The following is a 24,591-nucleotide window of genomic DNA, read 5'->3' on the forward strand; positions in this document are numbered from 1 at the left end:
AGCGATTCTCCTGCCTCAGCCTCTTGAGTAGCTGGGACTACAGGCGCACGCCACCATGCTCAGCTAATTTTTTGTATTTTTAGTAGAGACAGGGTTTCACCATGTTGGCCAGGATGGTCTCAATCTCCTGACCTTGTGATCCACCTGCCTCGGCCTCCCAAAGTGCTGGGATTACAGGCGTGAGCCACCACCCCTGGCCCATTTCTTTAGAACAGGGTGTGTCACTTATAAGTAGACTCTGTTCCCTTCAAAACCCTCTGGCTCCTCCAAAACACTTTCCTTGCTCTATTTCATCCACAAGAAAAATGAAACTGCTCTTTCACATTGGTCAGAAGAGGTAACACTTGGGACAAATGCATCTAGTACCATTCCAGAGGCACAAAGGAATTTTGGGTGCGGGTTATACTTTTTGATTTTTTATAAACCACACAGATAAAAGTGGACAACAGAGAAAATATTGAGTTCAACATGGAGATTGGGCTGGGCGCAGTGGCTCATGCCTGTAATCCTAACACCTTGGGAGGCCAAGGTGGGAGGATCGTTTGAGCCCAGGAGTTCAGGACTAGCCTGGGAAACATAGAGAGATTTCATCTCTACAAAAACTTTTTAAAAAATTAGCTGGGCGTGGTGGCACACATGTTGTCCAGCTACTCGAGGGGCCAGGGATGATTCCCTTGAGCCTGGGAGATCAAGGCTGCAGTGAGCCATGATTGCACCACTGCACTCCAGCCTGGAGGACAGAGCAAGACATTGTCTCAAACAAACAAACAGAGAGAGTATGCCAAAGGGGGTTAAAACAAAATAAAATATAGTGTTTTAAGTCCTGGTCCTCCTCCTCCATGCCCTGCCTCCCCGCCACCCTTGCCAAAAAAATTACTGTATAAATTATATATAGAGAACAAAACTAGGCCTTAAGGTACTAGGATCATTTTGTTCCTCTCCATATGTGAATTTAATTCCACAGTCCTTCCTTCAGCACTGAACACTACCCCAGCCCCCAATCCCTCCCACCACATTGCCAATCCCTGGGTGGCAAATCCAACAGCTTGGCCAACAATTCACTTGGAGTGGCCTCTAGTTGTGTCAAAGATGCTGTATTTATGCATCTATCAGCTTTTGCTGCAACACAGCCCACTCTCCCCTAACTCAGCTGCTTAAAATAACAAGCATTTATGATTGCTTATGAGTTATGGATCAGCTGGTCAGGCTCACTCATGTGTCTGCAGTTAGCTGAGTATTTGGGTGGAAAGCACTGCTGTGTCTGCTCTTCCCAGCCCTGATTTGCAAAGCCTTTTTTGCTTCTCAGCGGGGTTTGGTCTTCCTGAGCACCATCCTTATGTCTTCTCCCTGCACCCTGGGTCGGGCTGTCCATTATGGTTCTCTTAATAGAAGGTTGAGCCTGGGAGACTTGTCATGGATCAACATGTATTGCAGTTGGTTCCTTTGTATTGAAGTCCACTGCAGTTTACCCTTCTAACCACATCTGCTTCCACTTTCTTCCACCTCTTACCACACACAGCATCATGAATGCCTTTTAGCTATTTATCTCTCTGAGCGGGTGGTAAGCTTTTGAGAGCAAAGAACACATTGCCTTTCCCCTGCTGTATTACCACCATCTGGCCCAATGCATTACGCATAGTAGGTGCTCAGTAAATATTTGATGACTGAGATAAATGAGTGAATGACTGAAATTATTGATGAAACCAGGAATGAGGTAGAATGAGGTCTTGATGACCCCCCAAGAGTAAAATAACTGGAATTCCCCTTATTAATTTTTTATCCTGTCACTTTAAGCCCCATTGAATCCCAAAGGACGTACAGACATGGTCTGGAGGGCTTAGTTCTTAATGGTACCAATGTTTGTTTAAATTTTCCTAACTCTAGGCAGGTGTGGTGGCACGTGCCTGTAGTCCCAGCCACTCAGGAGGCTGAGTTGGAAGGATCACCTGAGCCCAGGAGGTCGAGGCTGCAGTGAATTGTGACTGCGCCACTGCACTCCAGCCTGGGTGACAGAGTGAGATCCTGTATCAATAAATTAAATAAATAAATAAATAAATAAATACATAAATAAATAAATATTCCCAACTCATTGCAGCAGATACTACAGGTTTGCTTCTGGTTGCAAATGTTTGGCTTCCCCAAGAGGCAGCTGTAAAGGGGAAAGCAAGTGTATTCCAGTAAGATCATGGGGAGGGATTCCTGGTTCTGATTTATTTTTCCACTTGGTTTACTAGACTTAGATTCCTGGTGTCTCATAGTCCCTCGTCAGTTGATGCTCAGTCCCCCAGAACCACACTTGTTCTCTATGACCTTGTGAAAGTTACTTGATGCCAGGGAACACTGTGAACCACAGCCTTTATCTCCCTGTGAGTACGTGAGCAGCTGTTTCCAAGATTAGAATAAAGGTGGTAGTGATGGTGGGAGATTCCTGGCCTCCCTTCTACAAAGTGTCAGTAGGAGAATTAGATTAATGGGTATTTTTCTAATAACCTGTCCTGCTGGCATAGAATAAGAATTTCACAAGTACAGCTGCATAGCCTTGATACCTACAGCTATTCTTTTGTGAGGGAGGAGGGCATCAGAATTCTAATCATTGTGCAGAGCAGTGGCTCTCAGCCCTGGCTGCACATCAAGTCATCAGGGAGCTTTAAAAAGTACAGATGCCTGATCCCACCACAGAAGTGCCAGTTCCATTGGCCTGGGGTGTGGTCTGGGACTCAGGATTTTTAAATCTCCCGGGTAACTCTGTGTGCAGCCAAAGTTGAGAACCACTGGTTCAGTTTATCCCTTCTATGTCAGGAAAGGGACAATATTTATAATCTGTTAGAATTATTTGAAATTTTGTGGTTGTTAAAGCATACAGGTTTATATGCTGGGATGTATTATATTTGGGTTAGAATAACAGATTCATCCAGGGATGAAAATAAATGTCTCAAACATGTTCTGCATCCACTTGGCTGCCCCCGCCTTTTGTTATCACCCTCTACTCCATGTCATCAACTTGTCTTGAGAATAATTGTGAGAAAAAGTAGCAACTGCCCTAACACATGAATTTGCAAGATGCTCTTTACTGCATTCTCTCATTTGCTCCTCACACCAGGAAAGTCATCTAAGAAACAAACTGTTTCTCAGTTGAAAGTCCAGAGGGGAAAGCTGACAGGCTCAGCTAGGATCAAGTGCCCACCATGGCCCCATCAGCAGCTTCTGTGAGATGGACACAGGTGTCTGGTCCAACCTCCTCTGCTGCAGCAACCACGTGCAGACCCGCACTGCTGTCGGGAGGACAGATGTTAACAAATCAGGGTCATTCTTGTCCCCTGTAGGAAAGCCTGTGGGAGACTGAGCCGTCACTAGAACATGTTTGCTAAATAGAGATGCAGAGAAAAGGGAGCTTGGGGGCCAGAGGCCGGCTTGGTTGCAGGGCGGAGGGAGTGCAAAGTACTCAGCAACTGGGCCCTGTGCTCTCCCTTTGCTCCTCTTCTGGAATCCAGTCAGGTTCTTGTCTTTCCTTTGTGATTCTGCTTTGCACCTGTTGCAGTTCATCAAGACACAGTTTATTTTACCACAGGTACATCTCAATATCCTTTCAAGACCTTCTAGGGTCATTTTCATGCTTTGGGGTGGATTTCTCTTCTGCCTGTGACGTTGTCTTCCAAGATAGGTTGATTCTTACTAGTTTCAAGGGGTGGTGCATTTTGACCTTAAGCCAAATTCTGGTGCTTTCCCATTCACAGGCGGTGGTATTCCATGTGAAAACAACTAAGTTTCAAATGGCTTGGGGCTGATACATGTCACATCTTGAGTAGGCTCAGTGTTTGAATCAGAATCAAAACACAAGTCTTCTGAATTTTAATCAAATGTTTTTTCTCTCCCGCCCAAGTGAGTTTATTTTTTTCTTTTCCACGGTTTCTTTTGTAGGGGTTCAGCTGTTGCAAAAATAATTGGTAATAATGTCAAGAAACTTCAGAAATTTGCCTCCACAGTCAAGATGTGGGTCTTTGAAGAAACAGTTAATGGCAGAAAACTGACAGACATCATAAATAATGACCATGAAAATGTAAAATATCTTCCTGGACACAAGCTGCCAGAAAATGTGGTAAGACTTTGGGGTGAAATGTACATTGGTTCATTCTGCAAGTTGTGCTTGGCTGAGCAGCACTTGGGTTTTGGAACTGGGAAAGTTGCTTCCCTTTTCCCCAGTTCCTTTCCACTACCAATTGGTTGGTTGGTTTTGGTCTTCCTGACTCTGAAAATGGGTTTCCTATTATGTTGCTAAGGATGCCTTAACAAAGTGCCAGACTGGGTACCTTAAACAACAGAAATTTATCTTTTATAATTCTAGAGGTTTTGAGCATGAGATCAGGGTGTTGATAGGGTTAATTTCTTCTGAGGCCTCTCTCCTTGGCTTGTAGATAGCATCTTCTGTATTTTCACATGGTCTTCCCTCTAATCCTATCTCTGTCATAATCTCCTCTTATAAAGATAGCAGTCATATTGGATAAAGACCCACCCCAATGACTTAAGTTAATTACCTCTTTAAAGACACTGTTTCCAGATACAGTCACATTCTGAGGTACAGCCCATAACAGGTTTCCTCCTTGGCATTCAAAGTGCCAGCCACGTCTGGAACTAACAAACTTGCCTTAGGCTGCTCCTGCTCCCCAAGTAGCTCCTGCTGTACCCTAAGTGCATGAGATCAGCTTGCTAGGACAGCTAATGCAATGGTCTGTAATTAAAGTCAGGGTCAAGGCCTAAATTACAGAAGGAGATAGAAGAAAATGGGAAAATGTAAGACTGACAGTTTAAATTCAAGCTTATTAAGTCTGGGAGAGAAAAATACAGGTTATTGCCTGACCTCCTTCTATTGACTTGCGGGGGAAGAAAGAAATGAGGTTGGGGAGTGAAAAGGGTGTACCCTGCTGCTTGTCTGAGTGGAATTTATGAACTTCTTCTGTTGTCAGATTCACCCCTTTGTGGCTTTCTATCATAATCTCTTTGAAAAACAGACAGTTGTGGCTGTCTGATTCCTATGGTTAACCCAAGAAGCTCATCTCCTTTGTTAACGAAATACCCTTTACTGCATATATTCACTCACCAAACCTTATGAGCATGCACTGTGCATGCAAAGCACCGTGTTGGGTGCTGGGGACAGAAAGAGGAATAAGACAGTGTTGCTTTCCTCAAGGAACTGAGCAGGGGAGACCGATCTCTAAATCAATAAATGTGGGGAAGTTTTAGTTACAGTGTTCGTTAGTGTCAAGCACTGTGCTAAGCAATACATTTAGTCTCATTTAATCCTCTCAATAACCCTCTTAGGTTGATACTACTGGTTTTCCTATTAGGGTGATTATTTTGATTATATAGTGGAAGAAACCAAGACTCAAAGAGGCTAATGAACTTGTCCAGGGTCACATAGCTAAGGGCTACGGTTCAGATTGATTCCTGGTGGACACATCCCTGAGCATGCTGAATCTGTTGCCTTCTAGACAGTGATGACTTTCTGCTCTGGACTTGGGTGAGCCAGTATTTCCCTACAGTTATTCTTGGTGCAGTTGGTGGGGGAAGAAGAACCTTTAGAGTTGTGAGCTTAGAAGTTAAGTTGTCCAAATATCTGCTGGAGAGAATAAAAGAGGTAGCTGTTCCCACTGCAGTGGAAGGCCTGTGGGGTCATCTCTAATCCATTCTTGGGGCAGATCATTCTTTTGAGCTTCACTTTTCTCATTTTTATCAGAATTGGTTGCCCCTTCCCTTTGGTAAACTACATGCTTCATTGTTACATTCCTCCCACCCTGCCTGGTGCCAGTCCCTTGTGTACCTGTCTGTCTACCTCCACGTGCCCTCAGTGTGTGACCTTGCTTTCTGGTTCTTCATTCACCCACAGTCCCTAGCACAGTGCTTTTCCTACACTGGATATTTGAGGAATGTTGGGGGAAGTGAATCTGCTGAGTGGTTCTGTGAAGCTGGAGCCTGTGCTGCGAACAGGGAGAGTGGGAGGGAAGGAATCGACATAGAGGAGTTGAGAGAGCCTGCCCCCCACTTGACTGACTCCACCACCCACCCCTGGTCACTGGGTGTGGACAGAGGCAGGAGAATTCACTCCCAGAACCCTGTTGTTGTCTGATAGATCTCTCAAACCTATTCTTCCTGTTTAAGTGAAATTTTTGACCAATATGTCCCCAGTCCCTCACCCTCCAGCCTCAGGTAGCCACCTAAAAGTACAGTTTTTAATCATTGTTTTTCTTTCCAATTCAAGCAGGAGAGGTTTGTTGCATTTCCGTCAACACAAGCTCACTGTTTATGCTGTCATTTGATGTGCTGACTTCAGACTGAGCCTTTTCTGTGTGAGACCCCCAAACTGCTGCCAACCTGACCCTTCCCCAGGTCCACACTCATCATGTGGCCCCTCCCACATAGGAGCCTTCTGTTACAATGACTTCACCATGTCATTGCCTGCTCACTAAAAGCTGAGCCCGTCTGGGTTTGCGATTTCCCTTTAGATCCAAATGAAAAGAATGCTCATTATTTTCTGAAGGCCGGGTGCAGTGGCTCACGCCTGTAATCCCAGTACTTTGGGACCGAGTGCAGTGGCTCATGCCTGTAATCCCAGCACTTTGGGAGGCTGAAGGGGGCGGATCACTTGAGGTCAGGAGCTCGAGACCACCCTGGCCAACATGGCAAAACCTCATCTCTACTAAAAAAAGAAAAATTAGCCGGGTGTAGTGGTGCACACCTGTAATCCCGGCTATACTCGGGAGGCTGAGGCAGGAGAATTGCCTGAACCCAGGAGGCGGAGGTTGCAGTGAGACGAGATTGCCCCGCTGCACTCCAGCCTGGGCAGCAGAGCAAGACTCCATCTAAAAAAAAAAAAGAATGCTCATTATTTTCTGTAATTGCAAAATGGTTGATCCTGTTTTCTAGCTCTATTTCCAGAGCCTGTGTTTGGAGCTCATCAAGGTAGAGGACTCTTTTGCTTCCCTGTTCCAGCTTCAGCCAGTGACACCAGGATTTAGATTCCAGCACCCCCATGAAATATAGTTGCCGTTGCCTCTCATCTCCTGCCTCCTTTTTAAAAAACTGCTTCACTGAGATATAATCCACAGACCATACAATTCAGTGGCTTTTTTCGTATATTTACATAGCTGTGCAGCCATCACTGCCATCAATTTTAACACATTTTCATCACCTTGAAAAGAAACTTGTACCCTTTCATAGTCACCTCCTGTTTTCCCCAGTTGTCCCACAGCCCTAGGTGACTACTAATCTACTTTCTATCTTTATAGATTTACCTGTTCTCCATATTTCATATAAATTGCGTCTTACAATATGCGGTCTTCTGTGACTGGCTTCTTTCACTTCGCATAATGCTGTGAAGCTCCATCCATGTTGTAGCATGTATCAATACTTCGTTCCTTTTTATGGCTGAATACGATCCTGTTGTATGGATGTCCCACATTTTGTTTACCCATTCATTGGTTGATGGTCATTTGAGCTGTTTCCACTCTTTGGGTATTATGAATAATACCTTTATGTACAATGTGAACCTTTATATACAATGTTTTGTATGAACATATGTTTTCATTTCTTTTGTGTGTATACCTAGGAGTAGAGTTAACTTTTTGAGGAACTGCCAGACTGTTTTACAAAGTGGCTGTACCATTTTACATTCCTATCAACAGTGTGTGAACATTCCAATTTCTTCACGTTCTCACCAGTGCTTGCTGTTGTCTGACTTTTTAATCCTAGCGAGTATCTCATTCATGGTTTTGATTTTCATTTGCCTGATGGCTAACCATGTTGAGCATCTTGTGCTTATTGTCACTTGTATATCTTTGGAGAAATGTGTATTCAAATCCTTTGTCCATTTAAAGAATGGATTGTCTTTTTATTATTGAGTTATACAAATTCTTTATATATTCTAGATACAGGTCCCCTTTCTCCACAAGTATTTTCTCCTGTTCTGTGGGTTTTCTTTTTACTTGCTTGATGGTATCCTTTGAAGCACAAAAGTTTTTAATTATGAAGTCCAGTGTTACCTTTTTACTCTGCTGTGAACTCTTTGAGTATGGTTTCTTGCATAGGTCTTTATTCACTAATGTCTCCTCAGCACCTGGAATAGTGCCTGGCATTATTTGTGGTTTGAATAAATGCCAAGGATAGTGGAAGTGGTGAGGAAGAACAAACCAGGATGAAGAGTTTTGTTTCAGTGCTTTTTAGGTGGCATCACATGGGAAATAAGTTTAGGGCAAGACTTAAAAAAAAATTAATCATTTACATTTGGATACTAGGGTTGGGGTAATACCTATTAATTTTTGCTGAAAGCCTTCTGAAAATTAAAATATCAGTTCAGTGCGAAACCTCAGTGTTACTCCTTTCCTCCCTGGGTTTAACTCTTTGATTTCATTAGAGGAGTAGTTTTCCCTGGTGATCTTCAAATTTTAGTGTTCATCAGATCACTGGGAGAGCTTCCCAGGGATATGTGGGCCTACTCCTATAGTTTCTGATTCAGTAGGTTTCAGGTGCGGTCCCTGAATGTGCATTTCTCACAAGTTCCCAGGTAATGGGGATGCTGTTGGTTCAGGAGCCATGCTTTGGGAACCATGGGGGTACATAATAAATTGATATTATTGGTGTTGTACTGGGGAATCCAGGCGATGGATAGCTATTTTTCCAGAAGTAGCCTTACTTACCAGCAGTGGCATGTTTACATAAGAATTATCAGATAAGGTCCTCTGTCTGAGGGTCATGTTTCTGCATGTAGAGCCAAGTATGTGAATTTCACCTGAGAGCTTGGCTGCAAGTGAGATGAAGAGACAGAGGAAAATTACGCTATTTTTGAGCCTCTACTATGTCCCAAGTATGACATTGCTATGTGTTTTACTCCTGGTATTGTCTTGAATCTGAGTACACACATCCCCCAGATAATGTAGGTGAGTTGCCATGGTGTCCGGTTAGCTGACTGGCATTAGAGCCCGGCCACGATGCTCCGTGCAGCCACGGCAGCTGGACCATTGTTAAACCACACCATTCTCATTAGGAACCAGAATTGTTTCAACATGTAGATTCATACAGACTTGAAGTAGAAATAACTAGTGGCCCTAAGAGATTAGATAAAAATGAGAACAGCCTTGGTATCTTTTATTTGGCTTATCCTTGTTTTATCTGTCATTACTATGATGTTGCTACAAAAAGGTTTGTAGTAAGATTCATGGATTTTAGGGGGAAAAGTCTTCATTTGAATAACAGGAAAATTCTTATAATACTATATTAAAAAGATATAAAATATTACTTTAATTCTATAAATACAATTTTAGACATTTCTGTAGGCTCGAAAAGACCTTGGAAGGAATGTACCAAAATATTGATAGTGATTATTTCTGGGAACAGCAGGGAGAAGCTGTTCTTATTTTCCTACTTAGAGATTTTTTCTTCAGATTTGATCCAGTGAGCCTATTTATAGTCATGAATGAATGGAGAAAGCATTTTAGTCCTAATTGGTTTTAAAGACCATAAAATAGCATCTTTGGAGGGTGAGGAGATCAGTCTGTGATGATGAAAGTGAGGTCTTTTTCTTGCCCACTCTGATGGCTGCAGATAAGATGTTGCTAACAGGTAAAAGCTCATTGAGCACACACTGTGGACAGTGATGGTGGATCCAGGAAGTCCAAAAGAACCTTCAGACTTGTCCACACCGACTTCATCAGCTTTGTTTCCAGTGGTTTTTATTTATTATTAGGTTTTTATTAACTTAGACTAAGAGCACTGGGCTCCTGAAAGTCTGGGCATTAAGCAAACCAGCCCTGATGCCTTCGTTCTGGGTTGTTTGTCCTACTTGCCATTGAAAGGCAAGACCTGTTGTTCTGAGTTGTGCTTCCCGGCATATTTCAGAATCTGGAACGATGGACACCTTCAGAGTTTTGGCAGGAGGCTCACAAAATCAGTCACCATTTCCAAAGCAGCTCCTGATTATTTTCAGAGCAGAAAATCGGGTAGGGGCTTAGCAAAAGGTTTTATTCTGAAAGATGAGATTCACATGATCTCATTAGCTGATAAGAACTTGTTCTGATACTGTGTAAGAGGAATAATATTCTGTGATCGGACCATGCACACCATAAAAATACAGCTCGCATTGTACATGTTGCTTCTGTGGGTTAAACCCTAAGTATTCCACCAAGGAGAATAAGCCCCAACCACATTGTCCTAGAGACCATCACATTCCCTACCACCTGCAGGTTCCTCTTTGATTTATTAAGAAGGAAATGTAAGAGACAGAAGAAATCCTGGTCAGCTAGCAGCTTCCTTGAGAATGGTTTGTTTGTTTGTTTGTGACAGGGCCTCACTCTGTCCCCAAGGCTGGAGTACAGTGGTGCAATCACAACTTTTTGCAGCCTCGACCTCCTGGGCTCAAGTGATCCTCCCACCTCAACTTCCCAAGTAGCTGGGACCACAGGCATTCGCCACCACACCTGGTTAGTTTTTTTTATTTTTTGTAAAGATGAAGTCGCACTGTGTTGCCTAGGCTGGTCTTGAGCTCCTGGGCTCAAGCAGTCCTCCCACCTCAGCCTCCCAAAAGTGTTGGGATTATGGCATGAGCCACTGAGCCTGGCTGGGGATGTATTTTAGCAAGAGACATGGGAATAGGCCGATTTCTTAAAAGTTAAGGATTTGCAGGACACGGGTAGATTTTTCTGATGAATAAGCTTTCATTTGTTAAGGTCTTTGTAGTTTCAAAACACTGTCACTCATATTACTTAATTGGAAAGGGTTCTGTGAGGTAGCCAGATCGGAAAGGTAATTTTTATCTCTATTTTACGTATGGAGTGACTGAGGTCGATGAAGCTGAGTAGCTTGGCAGAGGTCACACAGCTGGTCAGTTGCAGATGTGCAACCCAGACCTTCAAACCTATATTTTTTCTCTTTGGTTCTGGTGTTTTTTCCACTTCACCATGTTGAAAATGCCCCAAAAGGGGAAAGGGAGGAGTGTGTATGTGTTAGAGGTGGATGGGGAAGAGGAGAAACAGTAGGTCCAGAGGAATAGGTTTTAATTAAAAGTCAGGCGGCCAGGCTCCGTATGAACCAGGGAGTAGGGTGCATAAATGTCCATCTGAGCAAGGCCAGTGTTGAAGGGGAAGGAGTGATCGGAGTTCTTGTGAAGGCCGTGGGAAGATGGGTGGGACACAGGCAAACACATGAGAACAAAACAATGAGCTTTGCCAATAAACGACACACAGGCCAATTGTGGGTTGGCATCGAGAGGGTTGTTTTTTTGTTTGTTTTGTTTTGTTTTTTTGAGACAGAGTCTTGCTCTGTCGCCCAGGCTGGAGTGCAGTGGCACGATCTTGGCTCACTGCAACCTCTCCATCCCAGGTTCAAGTGATTCTCATGCTTCAGCCTCCTAAGTAGCTGGGATTATAGGTGTGCACCACCACACCTGGCTAATTTTTATATTTTTAGTAGAGATGGGGTTTCGCCATGTTGGCCAGGCTGGTTTCAAACTCTTGGCCTCAAGCAATCCACCCACCTCAGCCTCCCCAAGTGCTAGGATTATTACAGGCATGAGCATGGCGCCCAGCCTGCATCGGGAGATTAATGCAATAGAATCAGAAAATGCTTTGTTGGAGGGGGTGGAGTCTCCAGGTGTGAGAGGAATAATGTAGCAGGTGGATTTTTTGTAATAAATCTTCGCCACTTATGGACTACCTAGCCTAGATTACCAATCTGGAGAAGTCTTTTCAAAGAGGAAAATAGGCAAATAGGCCTTCCCTGCCTTTGGGTCTGCCACTAACGATGGAGAAGTGCTGAGCTTTGGGTTTTGATCTGCTCTATGGGGAGTGACTCTAGGTTGTAATTCAAATCAGCTTAAAGCTAAATGTTTTGGCTCTAGTAACTAAAGATCCAGGCAGTGCTGGCTTCAGGTGTAGCCTGAACCAGCAGGTTACATGATATTAACAGGGCCCTGTTTTTCCCTCTGTTCCCCTGCTTTGCCATCCACAAAGTTGGCTTCATCCACATGGTAGCCCCGTGGCGTAGGTTCTCCCCTCACATTTGTAAACATGGTTGCAGTAGTTCCAGACTTCACAGCAGCATCCCACACTGTTCAAGGAAAGACATTGTTCAGGCTACTCCTGAAGAATAAGGAAGCATCTGTTTCCCAGAAGACATCTACTGGTTTCTTGTTGGCTCTGATTGTTTAATGTGCCCATTAGCTTGAACAAGTTAAGAACCACCCCTGAAATGGGGTAGGGGCCAATTCCACCCAAATGGCATGGATAAAATGGGGAAGTTGTAGCTTTTGAAAGGAAGTTTAAGGAAACTTCTTCTAGAAAGAAGGGGAATGGAGGCTAGGCAATAAATTATGGAAGTCCTCCACACCTCCTGAAGGGATAAGGGAATTAAACTTCAGATACATTTTCTTTGGGGAATCCTTTGTGTGAGGGAGTAACTCTTAGCACAGGCATTAATCAAGGTAATAGGCTAAGATACTGCAAAAGACATAATAATGTGACAAAGAACAAGAGACTTGTCTTCCTCTCACATAGAAATACTCCAGTGGTTTGCTTTACACTATTATTCTTGGTCCCATGTTTTTTGTTTTTTTTCCCCCTGTACCATCTCCTAAGCCTTGTAACCCTCAGTGTGATCAAGGCTAAGTTACCAAGGTTTTCAGCTCACAGAAAGGGGGAAGAGAAAGTGTAGAGGAGGCAACCCACTGTCTTGAGGGCTCTGGGCTGTCAGTGGAAACCACTTCTCCCTCTCACATCCAACAATGAGAACTTGGTCCATGGCCATGTGTAGCTGCAAGGACTGCTGGGAAACGCAGTCCCTGGCTAGATGACTAGCGACCAGCTTACAGGTCTGTGATTATAGAGAAAGGGGAGAAGGAATTTTGGCTGGGAGTTGGCAATCTCCATCACAACCCCCAAACTAGGTTTCCTCAGAGGCTGGCCCATTCCGAATGATGTTCCTGTGACAGACACGATTTCCTCAGAGAAGAATCTTCATCCAAGGCCTTTCATTTTGGGAACCAGGAATGCTTAATGGGGACTAAGTCAGTTATAGTTAGGTTTAAATACATATGACAGAAAACCTAAAATAACAGTGGTCTAAGCAAGGTAAATGTTTGTGCATTTTTCTCTAATGTAAAGACATTTGTGGTTGGTGTAGCATCATGGTGGCAGAGACTTGTTTGATTCCACTGTTCTGCCATCTCGGCATGTGCTGTCCTCCTTCTGGTCTAAGATGACTGTCTGAATTTCCGCCATGCCTTCACATTCCCACTGGCAAAAGGAAGGAGAAGGACCTTCCAGGATATTTTCTAGAAGTCACAGGCAACACTTCCATTGATGCTCCCTTGATCAGAACTCAGTCACATGGTACACCTAGCAGCAAGGAGCACAGGGAAACATAGCCTTCTTTGCTGGCATTCAGGAGCCCAGCTTGAAACTAGGGGTTCTAATGCTGAGGAATAAGGAAGAACAGATACTAGGTGCAGCAAGAAGCCTTTGCCAGAGACCATGTGCCCTGGAGTCCGCACTGCATGCCTTCACTTCTGCCGTGTTAAACTAATCTTCACCCTTAAGGAAAGAAATCGTCCTAATAGTTGACATGTGTTGAGTGTATATCAAGTCCCAGGCAGTTTTCTATATCATTTAGTCCTCACAGTGGCACTCTCAAAGGAGAGTTTAGTGTGGGATCATTTACAGAGGGGCCATGGGGTCGAGGGAATCAACAGGGGTTGGTGAAGTGCTCGGAGATTAGCAACAGCAGGAAGCCATTACTACCCCTGAAAGGGTCAGGGAAAGAACATGTCACCAGCCTGAAGAGGGCTTAGAGACATGGCCTTAGAAAGGGGCTGCCTGGCAGCAGGGACAGCTGTGGAATGAAGCCAAGCCAGAAACACTGTGAGCCTAGGCAGAAGTGGCCCGAGGAGGCTGATAAATACCCTTGACCTGTCTCTCCTCCCATCCTTTGATCTCCTGACAGTGCCTCCCATTGGCTGAAGCCCACTGGAAGCCAGAGAACAAGGGAGCCTGGGGAAATAGTTTAGAGAAAGCAGCCTCCTGAGAACAGAATGGGGCAGAGAAGAGCGGAAAATGGATGGGGGCTGGTGAGGTGGGAGAGCAACAGAGAGCAACCCACATAGTGTTATTAGTGGTGCCTTTTGCAGATAAGGCAGTTGAGGGGTGGAGAGGATAACTCACCTGCCCAGCTGGTGACAGAGGCAAACCCTCTGCTTCAGACCCCCATAAGGAATAAGGAAGGCAAAGCAAACACACTTGCCTTCCTTGTCTATCTGTGCAATGCTCTGCACATAGTAGGCATCTGATAAATGGTCAGTGAGTGAAACCATGTGGACAGGCAAGGTTTGATATAAGAGGAGAAACGGTCTTCTCTGCCTTTTGGTTGCAGGTTGCCATGTCAAATCTCAGCGAGGCTGTGCAGGATGCAGACCTGCTGGTGTTTGTCATTCCCCACCAGTTCATTCACAGAATCTGTGATGAGATCACTGGGAGAGTGCCCAAGAAAGCGCTGGGAATCACCCTCATCAAGGTAACTCAAGTGCATGCTGCCCAGGGCTAGACATTGGTTATCAAGAAATTTCATTTCCTCACACTTTCATCTGCTTGAGATTTGGAGCTGAAGGGGAAGTTGTGGCGGTTTTTCATTTGTGTTCTTAAAGATGCCCAAAAGTCATAAAAAATATAAGACTAGTTTAGCTCAGATTGAGAGTGGGCTGCTTTCCATTGCAGCCGACTAGCAGCAGCAGTGATGTGAAGAGCTGTGCCGCCCCTTCCAGTCCACTCTGGGGGCTCAGCCTGCCATCTGGAAAGCACCAGCAGTTTGAATTAACTGGGAAACTAATAACCATTAGTGCCCATTCTTGGATATATACCCTAAAGCATGTGTTTTTAACCATAACTCCATGAACCACCTCTGAAGGTCCACAGGTTGAATACAGGAAGTTCATGCATTTAAATGTGGTGGAAAAAAATCCTTACATTCTAACTCATTTTAACCTCTAAGTGAAATGAGCATTCTCTTCATTTATGAATGCAGCTCACAGCCAAAATTTCAGTAATAGCAGTATTAGCAGGATCTGAGACCTTGTCAATAGGAGTCGCAGGGCTTTCATTTCAGTTTACACCTTTTTCTGATATCTCAAGGTATCATTTATACTCATCACTACTTGGAAATTGTGGTAATTGTTAGACCTGCCATGACATCTTTTTCTAATTGCATTAATAAAACAGTGCATATATTACTTTATCATAAATTTGTTTTTTAAACAAATTTCAACATAATTGGATTCCTGGGTTATTTTAGGTGTTTTGTTTTATGCATATGAAATTCTGAGAATGAGTCCATAAACTTCACCAGACTACCAGGGGTAAGGTCCATGTCGTTGGAAAGATTAAGAACTCCCAAGAGAGGCTGTGCCAGAGCATTTACAGATGAATGTTCATGAAGGCAAACCAGAGCAACCCAAATGTCATCAGCAAGAGAGTAGACAAATGAAATGTGAACTATTCATTTTGGAATACTGTGCAGTAAGTGAACAGAAACGAACCAGAAGTTTGATGCAGCCACATGAGTGAATCTCTAAAACGGTATTGTAGTTCAAGACAGCACATCACAGGTGAATGGCACAACTCTCTTTATAGACTTGAAACCCCAGGGATAATGACGTATAACATTGTCTAGGGACCATCCGATGTGGTAAAATAGTCAAGAAAAGCAAGGGAGCAATGCATACAGCATTCAGGACAGTGGTTCACCCTGGGGAGCAGGGGTAGAAGGAGGATGAACTTGAGAGGAGACACACAGGGGACTTCAGTGGTGTCAGTCACGTTGTATTTCTTAACACGAGTGATGAGTACATGTTTATTTTCTTCATTTGATTCTTCTTTAAGCTGTACATAGGCAGTATAGATGCTTTTACTCTTGTAAGTAGGAGACATTTTTCAAGTTGTGTAGCCATGGGACATCTACTATCCCATGCCTCTTTGATTTGGCGGTTTGTTTTCTCCTAACTTCTTGGCATCCTTGTAGGGCATAGACGAGGGCCCCGAGGGGCTGAAGCTCATTTCTGACATCATCCGTGAGAAGATGGGTATTGACATCAGTGTGCTGATGGGAGCCAACATTGCCAATGAGGTGGCTGCAGAGAAGTTCTGTGAGACCACCATCGGTAAGCACTGCCTGGGAGGGACCCCAGGAGTCTGGACATTTGATGTTTGAACATGTACATATTCCATTTCTGATATTTTCTGTAATAGACTCTTCCCTGTCCCTCTTAACATTCCTTAGTTGGGCATTCAGTGGGGCGAGGGTTTTACTTAAGGAGGCTATTTTGTGGAACTGAAGTGTTTCAACAACCTCCAGAATGAATATAAATGAATATGGCCAAGAAGAGCATTCTGACTTGCTGTGATCCAATAATGAATTACTGAGGTTAAACACAGAAGTGCAAGGTTGCTTGTACCAAGAAACAGGTGGCTACATCCATGGTAGGGGTCCCCTGGCCTCAGAAGCCCAAATTTTCTTTTCTTACAAATGTTAGTATCTGGATCCTCATTGATTCCAGTGAGATCTAAAAATTGGTTGAATGACCTCCATTTTCAGGTGAATGATAAGACTCAGAGAATAAATTACCTGCCCCAAGATCACACACTAATGTAGAAGCCAGGAACAAATTTGAGTCTTCTGTTTCCTGAACTAGTAAGCCTTTTCTACTCTTACACATTATACATTAGATACATTATTCTCACATTGACGTTATGAAAATTTTCATTTCTTTTGAAAGGGGCTTTGAGAATTCTCAAGTGTCCGTGTACTATATTAAAGGATGCTTTGTTGGAAGAGTAATATTATTGTATTTTCAGATGCTTTGCAAAAGTTTATCTACCACTGCAGAACTTACTTTCACCCTTATCAAACCTGCAAGCAATATGAATCATTTCCCCTTGGCAGCTTTGTAAAAGGAAGCTCTGAGAGATGTCAGGCTCTCTTGCGTGAGATGAATGCGCAGGAAAATGTAGCTCCAGATTCTTATACCTGCCTATACGTAGGACTTTTTAGGATTTTTTTGGAATTTTCTACCTTAATTTTTATTTTTAATTATGGAGGTATTTTACATGATTATTATGGAAGATAGAGATAATCAAAAGAAAGCCATTTTAAATTTTTGATAATTTTTTTATATATCCTTTTTTTCTATTTGTATGAACTATTATGTTTGTAGTGAATCATATACTGTTTAATAATTGCTTTATTCACTGAATATGTAACAAAAACCTTTCAGAGTCTATTAACATACTGTACATCCTCATAACTGCATAGCATTCCATCAGCAATTCCATATATTTGGATACAAAACTTTTTTTTGAAAAATAATATTTGTTGGAGAGGAGAAGTATCACAAATAATACAAAGAAGAAAAGAATAGCCTATGATACCACCTGCCCAGGTTGTCATTTACAAAAGTGATACAGACACAGGTTTAAAAAAAAATTCAAGCACCATGAGAAGGTGGAAAAGTAGAACTAAGATTGTAATTTCCCACCCATTTCCCTCTTCCCAGAGGGAATCACTGTTAGCAGTTTCTTTTTTGTTTTTTATAATTTCAACTTTTATTTTAGATTCAGGGGGTACATGTGCAGGTTTGTTACATGGGTGTATTGCATGATGCTGAGGTCTGGGTTATGACTAATCCTGTCACCCAAGTAGTGAGCATAGTACCCCACAGGTAGTTTTTCAATCCTTCCCTCCTTTCTCTCCTCTCTAGTAGTCCCCAGTATCTGTTGTTGCTATCTTTATGTTCATGAGTACCCAATGTTTAGCTCTCACTTGTAAGTGAGAACATGCAGTATTTGGTTTTCTGTTCCTATGTTAACTCACTTAGGATAATGGCTTCCAACTGCATCCATGCTGCAAAGGACATGATTTTCTTTTTTTTGAGATGGAGTCTCACCCTGTCGCCAGGCTTGAGTGCAGTGGTGCTATCTTGGCTCACTGCAACCTCCGACTCCCTGGTTCAAGCGATTCTCCTGCCTCAGCCTCCCAAGTAGCTGGAATTACAGGCATGCGCCACCACGCCCAGCTAATTTTTGTATTTTTAGTAGACAGGGTTTCACCATGTTGGCCAGGATGGTCTTGATCTCCTGACCTCATGATCCACCTGCCTCAACCTCCCAAAGTGCTGGGATTACAGATGTGAGCCACCGCGCCAGGCTGATTTCATTCTTTTTTAATGGCTTTTACTATTAGCAGTTTCTAAATATTCTTCTGGAAAAAATTTATTTATATTTTTATGCTAGTATATACATATATAAATATGTCTTATTCTTTTACAGTAAATTCTTTTATTTATCTGCAGTTTTAATATAGCCTGTGAAATTGTTATGTAATTACTTATATTTTCCCAAAAAGATTAACTAGTTTGTTCCAACTCAATCCTATTTGCCAATAATCCTTTCCCAGTTCATTCTGGAAGACTAAATCTTAATCTGCAATCCCAATCCCTGATCCAATCCTGGCTAGGACTCTAGCCCTGTTTGTTGTAGGAAAGTTTCTAGTTGGATACATTAGGCTTTTTTGGTTTTAAAAAACAGATAAAAGCACACAAGTTGCATTTCTTTCCCTCTGGCATTTCTTTACCCGGTGCTTCTATGCCTTCTCTGTGGGGTGGACTGTGATAAGCACTGATGACCTGAATTAAATTAAGTAAAGCATTTCTGGGTGGAGTAGCTCTCGTGAGGCTGAAGCCGAGGATCTTCTGAGGCCAAGAGTTTGCACCCTGGGAAATGTAGCTGGGAGTTTCCAAAAAAGAAAAAAAAATTTTTTTTTAATTAGCCTGGTATGGTAGTACATACCTGTAGTCCCAGCTACTCAGGAGACTGCTGTGGGAGGATCACCTTGAGGCTAGGAGATTGAGCGAGGCTGTACTCACTGCAATGGCTATGATCACGCCATTGTACTCCAGCCTGGGTGACAGCAATACCCTGTCTCTTTAAAAAAAATAAAATTAAGTAAAACATTGAAAGTAAGATAGAATATGAAAGTGATGTTTAAAAATTGTTTTATATAACCTGAATTAATTAATTTTTAGAAGTAGAGTCTTGTTTGAATTCCTGGCCTCATGGGATCCTCCTGCCTCAGCCTGCTGATGTACCGGGATTACAGGTGCGAGCCACTGTGCCCAGCCTATAACCTGAATTTAATCATGAGAAAATATCAGACAAGCCCAAAGTAAGAGATATGTTATAAAACAACAGGCCAATGGTATCTTTGACTCTTCAAAAAAGTCAGTGTCATGAAAGACAATGAAAGGCTAAAGGAGTGTCCCAGAATAAAGAGGACTAAAGATATATTACCGAGCCAGGCGTGGTGACTCACACCTATTATCTTAGCACTTTGGGAGGCCAAGGTGGGAGATCACTTGGGCCTAGGAGTTTGAGACCAGCCTGGGCAACATAATGAGATCCCATCTCTACAAAAAATACAAACATTAGCCAGGTGTGGTGGCACACACCTGTAATCCCAGCCCTTTGGGAGGCTGAGGCGGGCGGATCACCTGAAGTCAGGAGTTTGAGACCAGCCTTGTCAACATGACAAGCGAAACCTCATCTTTACTAAAAATACAAAAATTAGCCAGGTGTGGTGGTGCACGCCTATGGTCCCAGGTACTCGAGAGCCTGAGATGAGAGGGTTGCTTCAGCATGGGAGGTGGAGGCTGCAATGAGCAGTGATCGCACCATGGCACTCCAGCGTGGGTGACAGAGCAAGACCTTGTCTCTAAAAATAAAAAAGGAGACATGAGCACTAAGTGCAATGTGGGGTCCTGGATTAGGCAGGGAGGGTTGCTGTGGAAGACAATGCAGAGGTGATTGGTGAGATTTGAATGTGGATTATATGTTAGATAATAATATTATATAAACATTACATTTTCTGTATTTGATCATTGCAGTGTGGTTATCCAGACATCCTTTGTTGATGCATAGGGACTATTTTAAATTGCGGTAGGTTCAGGAATCATGGCCCACTTGAATCTTCTGTGGAGGGAAAAGATAGGGCAGCTTCAGGCCTCAAAATCCTGTCATGGTGAACTACAGTGCCCTCTTGTGGTGAGGTCTCCTTTCGTTCTTGGGGCATACCACAGACTCTGAGGCTTTTAATCCAGTCATTCCACAAATATTTTTCAAACCCTCTTATGTATCAGGCATGGTGCCAAATGTCTAGAATACATAAGCTCCTTATGGAACTTGTAAGCACACAAACACATATGGAATCACAAACTAAAATAAGGGTTTTGAAGGAGTTTTATTACATAGGTTAATTGCCTCTAAAACTTGGTGTGACAGAAAAAGGGGATTTTCCTGTCTTTGGTTTACATTGAGTTTTGGGCAGCCTTCCCACATGGCTGTCCGGCATTATCTGTTCTGTACAGATGCCCTGCGTCCCTGCTTGCCATGTCACTGTTTATTACTGGGGTTTGTTGTTGTTGTTGTTGTTGTTGTTGTTGTTGTTGTTGTTTTTGAGATGGAGTCTCACGCTGTTGCCCAGGCTGGAGTGCAGTGGCGTGATCTCGGCTCGCTGCAACCTCCGCCCCCTGGGCTCAAATGATTATAATGCCTCAGCCTCCTGAGTAGCTGGGAACACACACACACACACACACACACACACACACACACACACACCACCACTACCACCACGCCAGGCTAATTTTTGAATTTTTTGTAGAGATGGGATTTCGCCATGCTGACCAGGCTGGTCTCGAACTCCTGACCTCAAGTAATCCACTTACCTGAGCCTCCCAAAGTGCTGGGATTACAGGCATGAGCCACCGCGCTGGCTTATGACTGGTATTATATTAATAATAAAATTCGCGGGCCGGGTGCGGTGGCTCATGCCTTTAATCCCAGCACTTGGGAAGGCCAAGGCAGGTGGATTGCTGGAGGTCAGGAGTTCGAGACCAGCCTGGCCAACATGGCGAAACCCCATCTTTACTAAAAATACAAAACTTAGCCGAGTATGGTGGCGCATGCCTGTAGTTGCAGCTACTCAGGAGGCTGAGGCAGGAGAATCGCTTGAGCTTGGGAGGTGGAGGTTGCAGTGAGCTGAGATAGTGCCACTGCACTCTAGCCTGGGCAACACAGCAACTCTGTCTCATAAATAAATAAATAAAGTTACTACCTATTATCCATGATTTAAGGTAATAAATTTTAAAAGGTACCTTTGAGAAAATATGAGATTGCTGTAAATCAAGCCCACCTCTTGGATGGGCATTGCGTTATTTGCAGCCACAAAGGAACCCATAGACCCTACCTTGTATCTATGGCAAGCCAAGAGTGTGCCTTCCCCTGCCCATTCCTCAGTTTGTTCACCAGCAACCCAAGTTTCCAGCTGCAGATGGCTGGATTAAAGTGACTTGAGGGAGGGGCTGGTCTGCAATGTTCAGGAGCATGCTTCATGTTGGAGGCACTGAGCAGTGGGAGGAGACACGATGAGGCTGTAATATGATGTAGGGGCCGGGGCTGGTTTACCCAACCCAGATGATGCAACAGTGTTGCACAGAGTCACCTAGACAGCCTGGTGGACTGTTTAAAAAGGAAGAGAACAGTTTGCACAAACTGACATAGTTTTAACATTTGGAAAAGGGGAACTCAGCTAAATGAAAGAACAGTAATGCTACAGAGTAGACTGTGTTTCTAAGTATTGGGTGTAGATATTGTGTTTTATTATGAAACTTTTCAGAAAAGTAGAGTAGTATCACGAACCTCACATGCCCGTCACCCATCTTTAGAAATGATTAACTCCTGGCCAGTCTCATTTCATCCACTCCCCATCCTCTCTCAACCCTCAGATGGCCTGGATTATTTTGACAGTGTGTCACTTCTTGGTGTAGTTTTACTTGTTGACAATCATGCTTTTTTCTTTTTTTTTTTTTTGAGACAGAGTCTCGCTCTGTTGCCCAGGATGGAGTGCAGTGGTGTGATCTCAGCTCACTACAGCCTCCACCTCCTGGGTTCAAGCGATGCTCCTGCCTCAACCTCCTGAGTAGCTGGGACCACAGGTACGTGCCACCACGCCCAGCTAATCTTTTGTATTTTCAGTAGAGATGGGGTTTCACCATGTTAGCCAGGATGGCTTCAATCTCTTGACCTCGTGATCTGCCCGCCTCAGCCTCCCAAAGTGCTGGGATTACAGGTGTGAGTCGTCGTGTCTGGCCAAGAAAAACTTTAGATTCACATTCGGTCAGTCAAAAATGTATGTCAAATTGTAAATGATCACCTCTATTGGAAACGGGATATTTTTACTTTATTTCTGCTCCTATGTGTTTTCTAAATATCCTATCATGAACATATGTTACTTTTATAGTAAGTAGAAAGTTAAAGTGTATTAGGTGTGAAAATTAAGATTAGAGGCTGTTATTAATATCCTTGTTGTCTAACCTTTCAACAGGCAGCAAAGTAATGGAGAACGGCCTTCTCTTCAAAGAACTTCTGCAGACTCCAAATTTTCGAATTACCGTGGTTGATGATGCAGACACTGTTGAACTCTGTGGTGCGCTGAAGGTAAAGTCAGCCTCAGGGGAGGAGTTCATCAAGCAAGGCAAATGTTAGCATCATTGAGTCTAATCCTCAAGAATGGGCTCTGTGTTCTGTGCACCCACATCAGCGAAGAATAGTGAATTGAGAGTCTTGTTTATAACTTCCTGTTTTGCTGCAGCCTTTCCCGGGTGGTTCAGTTCCTCTGTTACTCGTGGCTTGCTTTAACTTGTAAATATGGGGGAATTGTGATGTTTTGGTCTTGGGAAGTTGGCAGCATTGATATTTGGAAAGCATGGGAGTTCCTTGATGACAGGGTTTCACCCAGGAGCAAATGATTCTATTCATTCATGTTTTTCTCCCACACTTCATCCTGAGCAGGAAAAGGATCTTGTTTCCTCTGAATTATGCTACTCTACTAGTTTGGCTGGTTGTTCTTATTAAGGGAAAAAATAATCTGCTGCTGGTAGAGGTTTTTCTAAGAATAGTTTTGTCTTTGCCCTCAAGAGAGAGAAGATATGATTAAAGAAACGCACTCCACTGGCCAGTGGCTTGCTGGATTTTTGTAAGTGGAACTGTACAGTATGCACTCTTTTGTGTCCGGCTTCTTTGATTGGAGGTGTATTTTTGTTTGTTTTAATGTAAATTTTAAGAGGTACTTCATACAGAAAAGTACAAAAATCATAAGTATGTAGTTTATGTTATCTTTTTTTCCCCTCTTTTGAGGTAAAGGGAGGTCTCCACACCTGGGCTCCTGACTTGTTGGCTGCTGGCTTTTAAAGCCTTAGGCACTGTCCCTCTCTCTGCCGTGACTTGGGGGAACAGCCAACAGGGAACAGCAGCAGCTACCTGCTCCTTCCCCCTCACTATCCAAGTTGCCTTCATTTCACTATCATCTACAAAAAAGAGTGGGGGGAATAGGGGAAATAAAAAGTTCTCAATGTGAATGCCCCTTTTGAGCCACTTCTGAGTCATCTCTTTTGCAGCAAAAAGCCACCCTTCAGAAATTTGAGCATCTAGGGAAGAGGTTAGGCAATCCACCAGTCATCTGTCTTTATTGGATGGGAGTTGCAAAGTTGGAAAGAATGCCTGTCTATGCTTTCTCATAAATTGTATATCTTTTTTTCTAGTCAGAAGTTAAAACCACTCTCTAGAATTAACATTGTGTATATATGTGTGGTCATGATATACAATGAGCATTTAAAAAAATTAAAGCCAATTAAAGGCCTGGGCTCCTAGGGAGCACACATGCATATTTCTAAGCGCCTGTGTGGGGCATTCTTTGCATTAGCATTACATTACATGCAGGCCCAGTTATACATGTAAGACGCTGACTTTGGCTGCTTTGTTTATTTTTGTTGGTTGAGATTTTTATGTGTTTTTAATAGTCCTTCATTAAACTAATTACCACTCAACAGCAGGGGGCATCGTGAATGCCTAATTGCTCAGTGCTGGCCTGAGCTGCTCCAAAGCTGTTTTCAAGTGACTGGATGTTTTTGGTGGTCATGGAGAAGCTGTGAAACCCTGCCCAGAACAAAGAGTGCTGGGTGAGAAGAAGGAGTCTAGATTGAGGTGAGGGCTTTGGAAAAGCTTCTGCTAACGGGAACCCATGCTGGTCTTGTGTCTGAACTTAGAATGGCTTTCATTTTTGCTGGCAGGAAGACTGTAAGTGGATGTGCCAGCTACCTTGATGGAAAGGGATTCATGGGGGATGCAGGGAGGTGGGGGTTGAAGGCCCTTAATCATCCTCCCTGCAACTTCCCACACAATCTTTTAAAACGAGATCAGTTACCATCATTCCTGGGGGTTTGCATCAGAGCTAAAATTTTTGAAAACTGAGAAACAGGCACTTGTAGCAATTATTAACTCCAACCATTGTCTTGTACAGATAAGGAAATCGAGATCCAAAGAGCAAATGACTTTAGGGTAGCAAACACTGGCACACTCAGAGCGTGAACACGGGTTTTAAGACTCTCAGCCCAGTTTCTTTGGTTACTGTGTACCACTTGACTTTTCTGGTTAGTAATCAGGCAGCGTGAATGAAACG

At 43.3% G+C, this 24,591-nt stretch overlaps 1 protein-coding gene across 2 annotated transcripts in view; it reads left to right on the top strand.

The window, feature by feature from the left end:
- Positions 1-24,591, top strand: part of GPD1L (glycerol-3-phosphate dehydrogenase 1 like) — a 61,932-nt gene that overhangs the window by 17,600 nt on the left and 19,741 nt on the right. Inside the window, exons 2-5 of one of the 2 annotated variants that reach the window (XM_016940623.3) lie at positions 3,919-4,096; positions 14,407-14,547; positions 16,048-16,186; positions 22,459-22,571. In XM_016940623.3, the coding sequence (XP_016796112.1) occupies positions 3,919-4,096; positions 14,407-14,547; positions 16,048-16,186; positions 22,459-22,571 (571 nt within the window). The remainder of the gene's footprint in view (positions 1-3,918; positions 4,097-14,406; positions 14,548-16,047; positions 16,187-22,458; positions 22,572-24,591) is intronic. The other variant, XM_016940624.2, reaches the window with a different exon arrangement.

Source organism: Pan troglodytes, chromosome 2, assembly GCF_028858775.2.
Source record: "Pan troglodytes isolate AG18354 chromosome 2, NHGRI_mPanTro3-v2.0_pri, whole genome shotgun sequence".
Taxonomy (NCBI): Eukaryota; Metazoa; Chordata; class Mammalia; order Primates; family Hominidae; genus Pan; species Pan troglodytes.